Genomic DNA, 16,339 nt, shown 5'->3' with positions numbered 1-16,339 from the left:
TGGGATACTACTAATGTAATATATTAATCTTTATTATACATATAAAAGAATTGAAAGAGTCATGTTAGATTATAATAATAATAAAATAAAAAGTTATTACAAGTTGTAGCACATTTAATTTTGTTTTACAGTGGTATAATTTCCATAACAGATGGTTGCAGTGTAAAGGTGATATAATGGGTGTCACATACATTTATTATCTATATAACAGTAAGGATCTAATAGCAGGTTTGGGTATAAAGCAGATTACTAGCAAAGCCCACAATGAGAGCACTAGCCAGCTCCAGCCCATATTAAGTAAAAGGGAGGAGAGGTGGAGAGGTATTAGCAGCTCGTGACGTAATGATGACGCGCCGACGTGCTGACGCTGGGAACACGTCTGTCCCGGAAGTGATGTTAGGCAGGGTGTCTGTGGCTGCCAGCTGCTGGGAAAGGCCTGGGGCTGAACGGTTTTATCGGGAGTCACGGTGAGTGGGACAGAACGGGGGGAGGGCGGACACTGCTTTAACACAGGAGCAGCCATGGTGGGAGAGGAAAGAGTCAGGGCTGTAAACCTACTGTACCCCCACCCTGATAACAACATTCAGCCTCTCAAAGAGCACCCCCCAAACCACAAACCATAACCACTGTGTGGGTACAAACCGGGGACCCCCCCCCAACCACAAACCATAACCACTGTGTGGGTACAAACCGGGGACCCCCCCCCAACCACAAACCATAACCACTGTGTGGGTACAAACCGGGGACCCCCCCCCAACCACAAACCATAACCACTGCATGGGTAGAGACAGGGGATCCCCCCCTAACCACAAACCATAACCATTGCGTGGCTACAGACAGGGGACCCCACAAACCATAACCACTGTGTGGGTACAAACAGGGGATCCCTCCCTAACCACAAACCATAACCATTGCGGGGCTACAGACAGGGGACACCACAAACCATAACCACTGTGTGGGTACAAACAGGGGATCCCCCCCCCTAACCACAATCCATAACCAGTGCATGGTTAGAGACAGGGGATCCCCCCAACCACAAACCATAACCACTGCATGGGTAGAGACAGGGGATCCCCCCAACCACAAACCATAACCACTGCATGGGTACAGATAGGGGATCCCCCTAACCACAAACCATAACCACTGCGTGGGTACAGAGAGTAGACCCACCCCCTAACCACAAACCATAACGACTGCGTGGGTACAGAGAGGAGACCCACCCCCTAACCACAAACCATAACCACTGCGTGGGTACAGACAGGGGACCCCCCTAACCACAAACCATAACCACTGCGTGAGTACAGACAGGGAAACCCCCCCCTAACCACAAACCATAACCACTGCGTGAGTACAGACAGGGAACCCCCCCCCCCTAACCACAAACCATAACCACTGCGTGGGTACAGACAGGGGACCCCCCCTAACCACAAACCATAACCACTGCGTGGGTACAGACAGGGGACCCCCCCTAACCACAAACCATAACCACTGCGTGGGTACAGACAGGGGACCCCCCCTAACCACAAACCATAACCATTGCGTGGCTACAGACAGGGGACCCCCCCCTAACCACAAACCATAACCACTGCGTGGGTACAGACAGGGGATCACCACAACCACTGTGTGGGTATAGATGGGGGACCTCAGTGCTGTCATAATGTTTCTCAAGTGTGACATGGCACCATGTACAGGGGCATGGCTATCTAAACTTTATAGAATGTTCTGATTACCTTGCTAACTTTGTCACTGTCCTTAGATAAATGTGTATTAACTACAGTATTCTTACAAGTGGCAACAGTGCTCTGATGCTTTCTTTGAATACAGGCCAGTCAAAGTCTATTTACATTATGTATTTACATTCTTATGTAGATGTTTGCTTTTGCAAGCATCATATTGCAGTTTCCAACTGATTTCAGTTATCCCCTACAGACTTCTGTGTGGCATTGTGTAAATACTCAAGGTTGGTTTTGTGTTGTATTATCAGGAATATGTGGTCATTTCTTTTTACAGTTAAGCGTAAATACATCTGAAGTAAAGTTTAAACTGAGGCTATTTCTTTCTTAAACTGAGGCTATTTTATTCTGTGCTAAACCAAGCTGAGTTGCTTGTAACTGCTGTTTATGTACATCTCTGTGCAATGAGTGACAAGCCAACTTATTAGGTGTGATATTGGATGCTTTACTGTGCCCAAGAGTTTGCTCTAGCTCAGTAAAATAAGCACGGCTACAAATATAATAAGCTTGATAAATCACTGATATCACTAATTAATTAGATGCAGGATAAACTGTCACATCCAGTTCTCATATCACGAACCATATGATGTGGAGACATTTATGTAGCATTATCTGATATTATACTGATTGAGCCCTGTAAATATTGCAGCTATGTTCCTTTTAGTCTTAAAGGTTTACTTCAACCAATATAACTGTTTTCATAAGACATTGAATTTTGGTTAGAGTAACCTTTTCTGAGGTGATCTCCCCCACAACTTAAAACAAGAAATCCCACAAATATGAGATATACAGAGTCTGTCACCAAGTCTTAGTTCTTCCCTCAGCCCAATTATCCTTGGCTGACGTTCATGGAGTAACCCTTTAATGGCATTTTTCACAAACATTTGACTCTGTGAACAGAAGCAGAGACAGTAAATCACAGCCAATGTTTACTAATCTAATCATTAGTCTTAAATATTGACTGTGCTTTCTCTGCAGGAGTATTCCCTTCTTCAAGCAAAGTAAAAATTCTCATTGGTTAGTTGAGAACAAAGCTAGTTTCCTTTCTTGCTGTCTGGAAAACGGCTTTGGATTTGGTGGTGTTTTCTGAACTCTGGGGTTACTCTCTTTTCTGCCTGGTTGATTTCCTTTGATTTAAGGCTTACTATAAGTTTCAAAGGTCTTCAGTTTTAAAGAAATTGATACTCGCTAGTCTTAAATGTCTGTAGTACATTTTTTGTTTAAGATCCCAATCGACTGAGACAAAAAATGTAGCTGATGTGTTTTCCGATCTGATATACCAAAGGGTGGATTTAAATAATATAAACCTCAATAAGGCATCTTGATACAAATGATTTTACACTAGTTTGGGCATGACTCTTGAAAAAAAATGGGGAGCACTAAGAAAAACCCCACAAAAAGTGACTAAAGGTAGCCATTCAAAAGTTGATAAAAGCCTGCAAGCGGAGCTTCAATACCTAGACCGGCGCACCGCAGGAATCAAGGTAAGTAAACTCACCTTTTAAATGTTCACAGCAGCGGGGGGGGGGGGGGGGGGTAAATGCATGCATGTTTTCATTTGGGGTATATCTACTAAACAGTGGTCTTTATACTCCTGGGCTTTTATGTTTGCAATGGGTATGTGTTTATTCTGAAGTTTAAATTCCTAACCTGATAAAAAAAAAAAGGCTCCCTGCATGGTCATGATGGCCGGCGGGTTGACCAGTCTGTCAGTGGGCAGGCCTGTGACAAGGCACATCCCATACCAATTCCATATCCCATACCAATTCCATATCTCATTGTTGTGAGCTATAACGCTCTATAAATGCTACCAACCACTAACAGTCTGTGAATACAAAGGGCTAAATAATCGAAAATTGAATTAAATACATTCTCTCATATATAACTTAACAGTGCGGTTTTCACCTTTAATACCATCTGTAACTTGCTTTGTGACATGAACCTACAGGAGCAGATGTTAAGATTTTTGTATCCTTCTCTTTACAGTTGTGGTCACATAGTTAACCACAAGCAGTGAAAGTGATGAAAAGAAAAAAAGAAAAGCTTTCTCCAAAAAGTAAATAAACTATTAGATTAAAATGTGTCTGCCCTTACCGTTGACAGTCACTTTAAGGATAACCCTTTTTAAAATATAAAGATCATATTTTATAGTCCATTTGCTTTGAAAAAGCAATTTTATGTAATGCTACATGTATCATTTCTGGATAGAATGAAACTAGATTTGAGTCATCTGCTGATGTGAAACAAACCATTAAATGTGTCTGTAAAATTATATGGCTAGAAAATACTTACTTGATGTGTAACTGTTTTGTTTTATGATTTAATTTTCAGCGGGTTAAAGAAGACACAATGAATGCAATAACCTAGCACCTCACCCCCTTGAGGGAAACAATAAGATGGAGAAGCAAATACAAGGTGGCATTGAAAAGAGTGCCTCTTCACAACATTGCAATGAAGGCATGGAAGAAAGGAATGGTACATATTTCTCTGTGCCAGGAAATTGTCATTCTGCAAAACACAATTTGAAAGCCAGTTCAGAACAAAATGGCACAGAACTGACCACAGGGAGATTTGGTAATCACACCTTTTTTGTGCCGAAGCACACAGACTTCCCGAATTTAAACATTGGCGAGGAACAGCAAACACACGAGCACTTTGTGAAGGAAGATGATGGATGGACTAAGGAATTTCTTTCAGAAGAGAGACTTGAAAATGTTTTAGCATCTGAGTTAAATGATAGGTTTGAATGCCAACTAATGCCAGAGACTACACAGTGTACTCACAGTGAGTCACTACCACCCTTTAAACTTGAATGTGGATGTGTCACTGATAATACAGGTTCATCTGGTGGCACTTACTCTGACATTGCTGACCACTCTTGTAGGAGAGGTTGTCATCCATTTTCTTCATATCAGCAACGTCCATTGGATGGGGAAGGGGTTGAAGATGGAGTGCTTGGGAAGCAAATGGAAGCTGATGAGGATTCTTTCAAGGTAGCAGGTGGAAGGAGGGGAGCTCGTAAAGGGAGAACACGTGTTAATCTCAAAAAAGACTCTAGAAGGGATGGCCGGCAACATACATTCTCTGGTAGCAAGCACAAGCTAGGTCGAAAGAAAAGCCATGGTGATGGGAGGTCTACTCTGAAATCCATAATTCCTCAGCCCTTAATTCTGCTTTCAACTACCTGTGTCCAGTTACTTATTGATTTGGTGCTCCTGATTAGGAAGTATGTAGAGATGTTTGGCACGCGACTATATACTTCAGTATTGCTGCCAGCTAGTGACCTAGGCCTTTTGAAAAGCCAGCTGCAAACATTTGGGGTGTGGGCACGCCATCGTGTAAAGGACTCTTGGCATATGATTTGCTCATTTGGATTATGGCTTTTGCGTGTTCTGAAAATGCTATGTGCTCTACTCTTCCTGCTTTTAATGCTTGCTGTGGGTTGTGCCAGACTTTGTTGGCAATACATTAAGAGAGCTGCTGAACGAGTAGGAGGACAAAACAACTGTGCATCTTATATCTCCGTAAGATTACGCAGGATTTGGGCCTTAATAACACAAAACAGGACCTTTAACCGTTTAGTTAGTCCTCTCAGGAAATTGAAATCAAGATTATGGAGGTTAAGGGCGGAAAAAGAAACATCATGGGCCACAGCAGGATCTCCAACCACAGGTCGGTATCAGCCTGGGGAGGAAGTGGAACGTCTGTTAACAATGGCGGACATTCCAGAGGAGGAGTTAAACCCATTTCAGGTGTTGGGTGTAGAAATTAATGCTTCTGAAACCGAGCTTAAAAAGGCATATCGGCAGCTGGCTGTTTTGGTAGGTAACATGTTTTTCCATGAAAGCACATCTGTTTTTAGTTTTCGTAAACTTCTTCTCGCAACCAGTCTCCTTTTTGTCACAACTTGAGCCATCAGATTACTCAGCAGAGGAAGTGCTGGCAGGAAAATTAAACCTTAGTAAAAAAGTAAATCATATATTTACACATTAGGAAAATAAAACACGGACAAAATTTAAGGGGAGAATTTTATTATGAAAAAAGTAATGACATTACAATTCCATGAGCTTCTCTATCTTCTTCTGTGTTCTACTGAAACATGAGTCTTAAAGGTATCTCGTGCATGATTATCAAAGTCATAAATTAGAATAAAGGGAAACTCCCTGCTTTAATGATGGTAGTTATCACATCACCCACAATGAAAACCAGTAATCCCATCTAAAACTTAACCTGGCTTATTCATTGTTACTTTATTTTTAAGAAGAGTTGTATACTTTTTTTTTTTTTTTAAAGCTTTAAATAAATAATTGCTGTGTATGTGCCTTTCAGATAGTTACTCAGTCATGACTTTTTGAGTGTGTATGTATGTATGTGTATACACAATGTGAATTACTACATGATGCCTTTTCCTACTTGGTCCATATTAAGCATTTATTTAAGGGTTTGAAAATGCAGACTGCTTATATTGGTGGATTTGTTATATTCAATTTTTTTTACATTTTTTTTTCTCCTGCCTTTATCTCCATAGGTCCACCCAGACAAAAATAATCATCCTCGTGCAGAAGAAGCTTTCAAGATATTGCGTGCTGCATGGGACACAGTAAGCAATCCTGAGAAACGCAGAGAGTATGAAATGTAAGAATTGATATGGTAACACAAAGTTTGAGAAATAAAGTAAGACTTAATCTCTTTCAAAGCAATTACTCTTTAGACCAGGGGTGTCTAAAAGCTAGACCCCCAGATGTTTTAAAACTACAGCTCCCATGATACCTTGTCATTCTAAATGCATTCTAAGTGCATACAAAGCATCATGGGAGTTGATTCCATCACATCTGGGGATCTACCTTTTGGGCACCCTTGCTTTAGACACTACTCGCTGTCAAATGAACAATCCCAGCACCATAACCAGTACAACCTCTTGTAGCGATTATGGTGCCAGGAATTCACTGGCAACATCCCACAGTAAGATGCCAGACCATTTTAGCATGGTTTCACAATTTACCTGAGTACCACCAAGTGCCCAGTCCTCATCTGGTCTTCTCAAACAGGACTGAACAAACTGATGTTATTGTAGAGCAGTGCAGGGATGCAGTCATTGGCTTAAAGCATCAGCCGAGTGCTATCTTTCCTGCTCTGCTCTAAAGAGACATCTGGCTTCTCCTGCTGGAAAAGACAGGATGCTATGCAGGCTCCTGGCAGAACCCATGTCAGCTTGGCACTCCAGGGATTATAACCCTTGCTATGGGCTATAAAAGTTACGGTGTTTGGAGTGTCCATTTAACAAATTTCCCCAAGCATAATTCTTATTAAGAAGATAATCCGCTTACAGGCCATTACAAAAAGTGGATCGTAACGACTCTGTTAGGACTCCATTATCATGATTGATTGAATATCATTTGTTTATATGACTAACCTGATAAGCAAGCATTATGAGGTATCATGATCTGTATATGTTATGTGCACAACACATAAAAGATCCTACAAACAAGATGAGGAATGAAACACTCTCCAACTACACACACTGCATGTAGAAATCACAGCTGTACATTTGACTTTGTCACTTGAATAACTTTGTGTACTTCACATTGATCAGTGAAGCATCACCGATAACAATCACAGATTTGTGGCTTAATGATGGAGTCCAGTTTTTGAATGTAAAATTATTAATATTAAAATCGCAGTTGTTCAGTTTGCTTGGCTGGCTGGCTGCCTCAAAATGAGAGAGGTCCTTCCGACTTTTGTTTTCATGTATAAACACATCCATCAGTGTCTCAACAAGCGTTATTTGTCTACACTGTTGCATCTCCTTCAATTTTAGGAAGCGAATGTCAGAAACAGAGCTGGCTAAGTCCATGAATGAGTTCCTTACCAAGCTGCAGGATGACCTAAAGGAAGCTATGAATAGCATGATGTGCAGCAAATGTCAGGGGAAACACAGGTACAAATTAGTCTTTTATCTGAAAATTTCACTGATCAGAATGTGCCTATTTCATGAGGATCTGAAAGTATTTGCCAAGCAGGGTTCTTATCAATTATCTGGAATTCAAAGCGTTAAGAATATGGAATGGTCAGTCCTATTGAGACTGTAGTAACCTGGTCACCAGTCCTTTCTTATTGAGGCTGTAGTAACTTTGTTTACTCCCCTCTGCCAACCTTGGACACCCCTCGCCACTAATGTTGTACTCCCCCCCCCCCCCCCCCTTCTTTTTTACATTCAGCTCAGCCAGAGTTTTAATGCAATGTCCAGTTGTGCTCTCTTGTGGATGCTTCATGAATTAAGTTGTGATTGTTCTTCATATTGATGGCATGGCCTTGATCTGGGAGTAAAGTGTCCTTTCCCAGTTATGTCATATATTAATTTTGTCTGAAATATGTTTGTCTGATGTATTTCACACAGACACCTAATATAAAGAATACTAAAAACAAAAAGTAATATGAAATGGGCCTAGAGTCATAAATATTGTTGTTTCAAAAGTGTCTACATCATGTATCGGCTTGGAAATAAATTCTTGAAAAAAAAACAAAATTAAAAAGCTGCATAATAGCATTGATTTTTCTCTTACTTGGGTCAAGGTTAATGATCGATCTATAACACATTGCCATGTATCATAATACTCCAATTCAACATCTCCCAAGATGTTGAATTCCCCTTCACTTCACCCCAAAACTTGAATCCAGGTTTTACCAATCTTCATGTGTACAGTCTGTATTTAACCAGATTTCCTACATCATGGGTCAACAGCCACTGATGGATATGCCCAGTTGCCACATCCCACCTTCATGACCTGTGAATAATCACTCTACTATATTCATTTTCCTTGGAAAATTTGACATTTGTAAACACAGTAAAACATTGCTTCTTGTATGATTAAACAATCCTGTTTTAATTAACAGGAGATTTGAAATGGATCGGGATCCTACAAATGCACGTTATTGTGCAGAGTGTGGGAAGATGCATTCTGCTGAAGAGGGCGACTTTTGGGCTGAATCCAGTATGCTTGGACTGAAAATAACCTATTTTGCCATGATGCAAGGAAAGGTCTTTGACATAACTGGTAAGAAATAGCAATTGAAGCTGTGTTTGCACACATAGCTATGTTTTAAAGGGTCTCCAGCCACCATGACCACTTCTACTTTTAGAGATGCTCATGTTGGTAGGAGTCTGGATATGCAGTGAATCAGTTTGAAACACTGCACATAGACTGTTATTGGCACTTGTGTGTCGGGGGCAAGTTGCTGCCAAGACCTCTATTCCAGGCTATGTAATGTCAGTTCTACGCGTATTTCACATCTGATGTCAGTGTGTGCTTGCAACGAACGTTATCAGTTTCTCCCTTGCAGACAGTGTGTCTCTCCCTCCCTCCCTTGTCTACAGCCCTGACACCTCTCTATAGAAATTAAAATGGTGCAGCAATCTTCAATGTTTATAAGTTCCCTTTCTTGTGCACTCACAGCAGCTCTTTTATCAAACCATAAAGTGAAAACAAACATGGTGCAGTTAAATAGAAGTGCAAATCAGTCATGTGATAAGTCATATGACCTCAGAGAAACAAGTATAGAATGTCTGCAATATGCATATATAATGTGATAGTACATATAGTTTGTAGTGGTGCACATGATTCAGTATTAACCAGTATCTACAATGTGTAATAATTAAAATAAAGATAAGTGTATACAGTTGCAAGAAAAAGTATGTGAACCCTTTGGAATGATATGGATTTCTGCACAAATTGGTCATAAAATGTGATTTGATTATCATCGAAGTCACAACAATAGACAATCACAGTCTGCTTAAACTAATAACACACAAATAATGAAATGTTGCCATGTTTTTATTGAACACACCATGTAAACATTCACAGTGCAGGTAGAAAAAGTATGTGAACCCCTAGACTAATGACATCTCCAATAGCTAATTGGTGTGAGATGTCAGCCAACTGGAGTCCAATCAATGATATGAGATTAGAGGTGTTGGTTACAGCTGCCCTGCCCTATAAAAAAACACACACCTAGTTCTGGGTTTGCTTTTCACAAGAAGCATTGCCTGATGTGAATGATGCCTCGCACAAAAGAGCTCTCAGAAGACCTACGATTAAGAATTGTTGACTTGCATAAAGCTGGAAAGGGTTATAAAAGTATCTCCAAATGCCTTGTTGTTCATCAGTCCACGGTAAGACAAATTGTCTATAAATGGAGAAAGTTCAGCACTGCTGCTACTCTCCCTAGGAGTGGCCGTCCTGTAAAGATGACTGCAAGAGCACAGCGCAATGAGGTGAAGAAGAATCCTAGAGTGTCAGCTAAAGACTTACAAAAGTCACTGGCAAATGCTAACATCCCTGTTAGCGAATCTACAATACGTAAAACACTAAACAAGAATGGATTTCATGGGAGGATACCACAGAGGAAGCCACTGCTGTCCAAACAAAACATTGCTGCACGTTTACAGTTTGCACAAGAGCACCTGGATGTTCCACAGCAGTACTGGCAAAATATTCTGTGGACAGATGAAACCAAAGTTGAGTTGTTTGGAAGAAACACAAAACACTATGTGTGGCGAAAAAGAGGCACAGCACACCAACATAAAAACCTCATCCCAACTGAAGTATGGTGGTGGGGGCATCATGGTTTGGGGCTGCTTTGCTGCGTCAGGGCCTGGACGGATTGCTATCATCGAAGGAAAGATGAATTCCCAAGTTTATCAAGACATTTTGCAGGGGAACTTAAGGCCAGCTGTCTACCAGCTGAAGCTCAACAGAAGATGGGTGTTGCAACAGGACAATGACCCAAAGTATAGAAGTAAATCAACAACAGAATGGCTTAAACAGAAGAAAATACGCCTTCTGAAGTGGCCCAGAGTCCTGACCTCAACCCGATTGAGATGCTGTGGCATGACCTCAAGAAAGCGATTCACACCAGACATCCCAAGAATATTGCTGAACTGAAACAGTTCTGTGAAGAGGAATGGTCAAGAATTACTCCTGACCGTTGTGCACGTCTGATCTGCAACTACAGGAAACGTTTGGTTGAAGTTATTGCTGCCAAAGGAGGTTCAACCAGTTATTAAATCCAAGGGTTCACATACTTTTTCCACCTGCACTGTGAATGTTTACATGGTGTGTTCAATAAAAACATGGCAACATTTCATTATTTGTGTGTTATTAGTTTAAGCAGACTGTGATTGTCTATTGTTGTGACTTCGATGATAATCAAATCACATTTTATGACCAATTTGTGCAGAAATCCATATCATTCCAAAGGGTTCACACACTTTGTCTTGCAACTGTATAATAAAACATATTATCCTAAAACAATTTAGTACCGTATATACTCGAGTATAAGCCGAGTTTTTCAGCACATTTTTTGTGCTGAAAAACCCCAACTCTGCTTATACTCGAGTCAGAGTCTGTATTATGGCAATTTGCATTGCCATAATACAGACTGGGGGGAGAGGGGTGCTGGCAGAGCTGTAACTTGCCTTTCCTGCAGCTCCTGTCAGCTCTCTCCTCCTCCGCGCCGTCCGTTCAGCACCTCGGTCAGCTCCCAGTGTAAGTCTCGCGAGAGCCGCGGCTCTCGCGAGACTTACACTGGGAGCTGACAGAGGGAGCTGCACAGACCGCGCGGAGGAGGAGAGAGCTGACAGGAGCTGCAGGAAAGGTAAGTTACAGCTCTGCCAGCACCCCTCTTTCCCCCCCCCCCCCCACTGAACTGCCAATGCCACTGGACCACCAGGGAAGGAGCCCCCCTCCCTGGCCAGCTAGCAAGCAGGGAGGGGGGACGAAAAAAAAAAGAGAATTAAAAAAAAAAAAAAAATTAATAATATTTAAATAATAATACAAAAAAAATAATAATATAAAAAAAATTAAAAAAAATAATAATATATCAAATGCCCACCCCACCAATACATACACAAACACACACTGCATCACACACTCACACTTCATTCATATACACACACTGCACTCATACGCACTCACACACACACACTGCACTCACACACACACACACACACACTGCACTCACACACACACACACTGCACTCACACACACACACTGCACTCACACACACACACTGCACTCACACACACACACTGCACTCACACACACACACTGCACTCACACACACACTGCATTCATTATATACACACACTGGAAATAAATATTCAATTAATATATACGCACACACACTGCACTCATACACGCGCACTGCACTCATACACGCGCACTGCACTCATACACGCGCACTGCACTCATACACGCGCACTGCACTCATACACGCGCACTGCACTCATACACGCGCACTGCACTCATACACGCGCACTGCATTCATTATATACACACACTGTAAATAAATATTCAATTCATATAATTTTTTTAGGATCTAATTTTATTTAGAAATTTACCAGTAGCTGCTGCATATCCCACCCTAGTCTTTTATACTCGAGTCAATACGTTTTCCCAGTTTTTTTGGGTAAAATTAGGGGCCTCGGCTTATATTCGGGTCGGGTATATACGGTAATTCTTAATGCAGCACATTTTTTTTTTTATTAATACATGATGTGCAGGGTAAAGCTGGTATCTTAGATACCTAACAAAACTGGTATTTTGACTGATCTGTGGGGTCATATCTAAAGATCTGTCAGTCACTTGTTTTATTCTTCGTATTTTCCTATAGAATGGGCCGGATGTCAGCGGGTGGGTATTTCTCCTGACACTCACCGTGTTCCATATCACATCTCGTTTGGCTCAAGGAATCAGACAACTACAGGACGACAAAGGTATAGATTGATAATTTCATGCTGTTTATTTAAAGGGATGACTTGAAATTGATGTAAAGTTCGTCCTTGCCCCTATGAACCCTAATGTAATGCTCATAATGGGTAGGTTTTTACCTTTATTTTCTTTCTACTAAATTTATTCCTTAAGGCATGAATGTTTAATTCAGGGAATGGTAAAGTGATCCAGATTAAACGGTTTACTTTTTAAGTGAATACACCATATAAAAAGTTTGTGCTTTTAAACGGGGACCGTCACTCCTCTAGAACATTATATCCTTGAATAACCCTTTAAAATCACCTTTAACTTGTCTTAATTTTTTATTTTTATATATTTATTTTGTGTTGCTCACTTTTATTTTAAATGTATACTAAAGGGACCTTAAGCACCCTAATGAATGATCAATCATGCCCCTGCAGTCTTAATGCTCAATTTGCAGCCATTCAGGAGTCAAAGAATCTTGTTTCTGCAGCCTTTAGCCAAACCTCTCTTTTGAAATAACACACAGCCTACCTACTCTGTTTCTTAAAAAAAACATCTGATTTTTAAACTTCCCTTATTGCACAATAATCTAGAATGTTATGTCTCCTGCCCTGACATTTGCCTACTAGTACCTACTGCAGCCTCCTATGTGTGATTTAAAGTTTAATTCACAGAGCGGGAGATAAGACATTCTAAAAGTAAATACACTGTGTTGTAAAAATGAAATCTTTCTTTTTTTCATGAAGGCTGTGTGAGTCATCGGGTGAGGTGTGACTATGTCTGCATAAACAAAATGATTTGACTCCTAAATGGCAGGAAATTGATCTTTACACTAAAACTGCTTCATTGAGCTAAAGTTGTTTTGGTGCTTTGAGTATTCGTTTAAAGACTAAGCAATCGACAAAACAAACCTGGTCCAGTCACAGCAAGAGCACACATTGCATCAGAGGAGGACAAACAAACTATTTGTGTCCTACATTTGTTAAATGTAGGGGATGCATAAAACCGCAAATGTGATGGCTCCACCTCTATTATTGGTCTCTTCCAATCTTCTAACAACATTATTTGGTCTGGCATTTGCTTGCTGTTATGTATCCGCACTCTATTATTGTAAAGCATCGCAAAATAGGTTGGCAATATAGAAATTATGAGGATTATAGTAATGTATATTTTAGTTGTCTAGAATTGTGATGGTTCAGGCACTTGCCATTGTTTTGAGCATGCATAATTAAAGTCTATTTGCTTAGGGACTTTCTTACGGGTGTGTAATTGCACTAGCAGGAACTGAACTAGTGCAGTGGGGTGCAACCTCTATGATGTCAAATTGGTGTGTTATGATGCATCTTTAAGGGTGCCTCAACAAGTTTAAGGAGACATGACTTTCACACTCTGCTGATCAGTGCCCACTTATGGACAATTGTCATGTCACCATCTGGCAGCCAGTGCACAATGCCTGGTATTTGTAAGGCACAAATTTACTGTTGGAGCTTTTTGAGTTTAACAGAGTGTCTTTCTCTGTGAGAGTGCAAGAATATCAGAGTTGTGGGAGCATTTGTGATTGTTTGTTTCTGAGGGTGCCAGTAAGAATGTGTCTAAGTGCATTTTTCCCCACGAGTGTTTGACTATAATAAGGACCGTGTGTTACTGCCTTTGAGAGCTTTCTCTGCCTGGTTTTGATTTTTAGTTTATTTTTAAATGGGAAATAAACAGTTTTAAAAACAAAAAAAAACACTTCTAAGTAGATACACTCGTGTAGGTTGAGCTTTCCCCATTTTAAATATGTACAAAAGGAGCCACGATTATCAATCTGTGGGTTATTTTTGTTTCTTTCGACACTGGAAGACTATGGTTCTCCTGAATGCTAATGGTCACTTAGCATAGCAAAATAATACACTGTCTGAGAGGTGATCTGGGCATATGGTAGATTAGCGAGTTTATATAAGCTAGATTTGGAGAGAACTCTTGTGTAACATTTCACACCTTGCAGAGGAGCTCTGTAATCGGTTTTCGAACAGGAATCCATGTTGTAATCCTTCTGACATCTATCATATTTATATACAATTGCATTTAACCCTCCTTGTGCTGAAATTGACAATACTGCCTCTACCAGGCAGCCGATCCATGTATTCAATACACAAATCCAATTAAATAGCAATATTCTATAGTGCAACAATGAATTATGCACCCTTGACATGACATGCTTTACTTCCAATCAAGCCATTCACTTTGCAAAGAAAAATAATTTGCAAGAAAAGTTTACTTAAATCATGTATTTAAGTAAAAATAATTTTATTTTTATTTTTTCTCCTGTACATAATCTATCTTAATCATGTTAATGTTTTGAATGTGGAAAATTCCTGGGCAAAGTTCTGAAATGGTGAAAATGACAGATTAATTTATTTTCGCAGAGCTCCATCAGAAAACGGTCCATCTTCTGTTGCTGATCTTCAAAACCTCTTGAGCAGAATATTCCAAGGATCTCCGGGTCAAATGCCTAATAGGAATGTTTTCAATACCCCACAGGGAGCTCAATCTCCGTCAGGACCAGTTAAACCAGACAGTGCTCCAAGAAGTGACACAAAGGCCAAGCGGAAAAAGAAAGTTAGACGTCCTCTTCAAAAATGAACCAGAACATCGACGTATAACCATTTGCGTACCAGATAGGTGCATTACGTTTGACCTACATAGACTGGGTTAAAATGTTTGCCCACGAAAGCTAAAGTTGGATGGCCATGACCTCTCTACTTTGATTAACCAATACTGCAGATGTCCCCATGTCCCTGACCATCCTGGACTGTATTCAATTTGGCCTGAGCCAAGCTGCCAAGGGCTTAAAACAAATTTCAAGTCGGTTGTCTTCTTTGTATTTTTACTTTCCTGGATGCCTAGATTTGGGACACCTTGTTTCAACCCCATGTATAATAATTTAATGGGGTTTTTTACTGACTGCAACGATTTCCTTTTGTTTTCTTCCTCTAAAAGTGAATATGTCTTCTCATCATACCAAAGATACCTGGTGTACACAACTTTCTGGGTATAGGACAAATACTTCTGTGCATGTAATTTGTGAGACCAGGTTATTGCAGGCAGGGAATGGATACATCCTTGAATGTATTAATTACTTGTACATAAACACAGGAATCTTTTTTTTGTTAACAATTGTATTTTATTGCTTTTTACAACATACTTGGTTGCTAGTGCCATTGCCTTTTGATTACTTTTCTTTGAAATTTGTTGTAAAGGATATTATTGGACACTTAAAAGTGAAGAAGCTGACTATTATACCATAATCTTTAACAATTCTTCCAATCTCATACAGAGTTATTCCTAAAGGTGTAAATTGCCAAGGATTCAAAGTGAATTTCAACTATAGCCAGCTGGAACAATTCTAAAATTTAGCAGTTTTTCGTTTGGCTATTTTGGCCCGAAATTGAAAATTTACTCTGACAACACTTTCAGTTCTTGACAATTCCTGCTTCAGTGAATAACCGTGTATTTGATTAGATTAAGCAGAGTGTGGTGCTTTATCTCAATCTCTAAGGAGGGTAGGAAGATATGTAACTTTGTAAAGGGAAACGGTGTCATTTTTATTACGAGTAGTATTTATATTAGTGGCATGCATGCATACATACAAGTAAAAATCTAATTTCAGTGCAAGAGAGAGGATAGTTCTAAGCTCTATTTTCAGATGTAATTCATCAGATCTGTCAGGTAAGACCATGTAAGTAATAAAGAGCCAATACATGTTAAAGGATCACTATAGGGTCAGGAACACAAACATGTATTCCTGACCCTATAGTGCTAAACCCACCATATAGGTGGCTTGGCCCCCCTATAAAAGTTTAAAATGC

The 16,339-nt window shown here is 40.2% G+C and overlaps 1 protein-coding gene across 1 annotated transcript; it reads left to right on the top strand.

The window, feature by feature from the left end:
• Nucleotides 1-354: 354 nt before the first annotated feature.
• DNAJC14 (DnaJ heat shock protein family (Hsp40) member C14) lies at nucleotides 355-15,647 on the top strand. The gene is made up of 7 exons (XM_063426592.1): nucleotides 355-467; nucleotides 4,065-5,554; nucleotides 6,262-6,368; nucleotides 7,552-7,671; nucleotides 8,628-8,788; nucleotides 12,406-12,508; nucleotides 14,897-15,647. The coding sequence occupies exons 2-7, from the start codon at nucleotides 4,130-4,132 to the stop codon at nucleotides 15,111-15,113; spliced, it is 2,133 nt and encodes a 710-aa protein (XP_063282662.1). The 5' UTR covers nucleotides 355-467; nucleotides 4,065-4,129; the 3' UTR covers nucleotides 15,114-15,647.
• The last annotated feature ends 692 nt before the right edge of the window (nucleotides 15,648-16,339 follow it).

Source organism: Pelobates fuscus, chromosome 1 (genome assembly GCF_036172605.1).
Source record: "Pelobates fuscus isolate aPelFus1 chromosome 1, aPelFus1.pri, whole genome shotgun sequence".
NCBI lineage: Eukaryota > Metazoa > Chordata > Amphibia > Anura > Pelobatidae > Pelobates > Pelobates fuscus.
The sequence above is the reverse complement of the archived record's forward strand: the minus strand, read 5'-3'. Positions and strand labels throughout refer to the sequence as shown.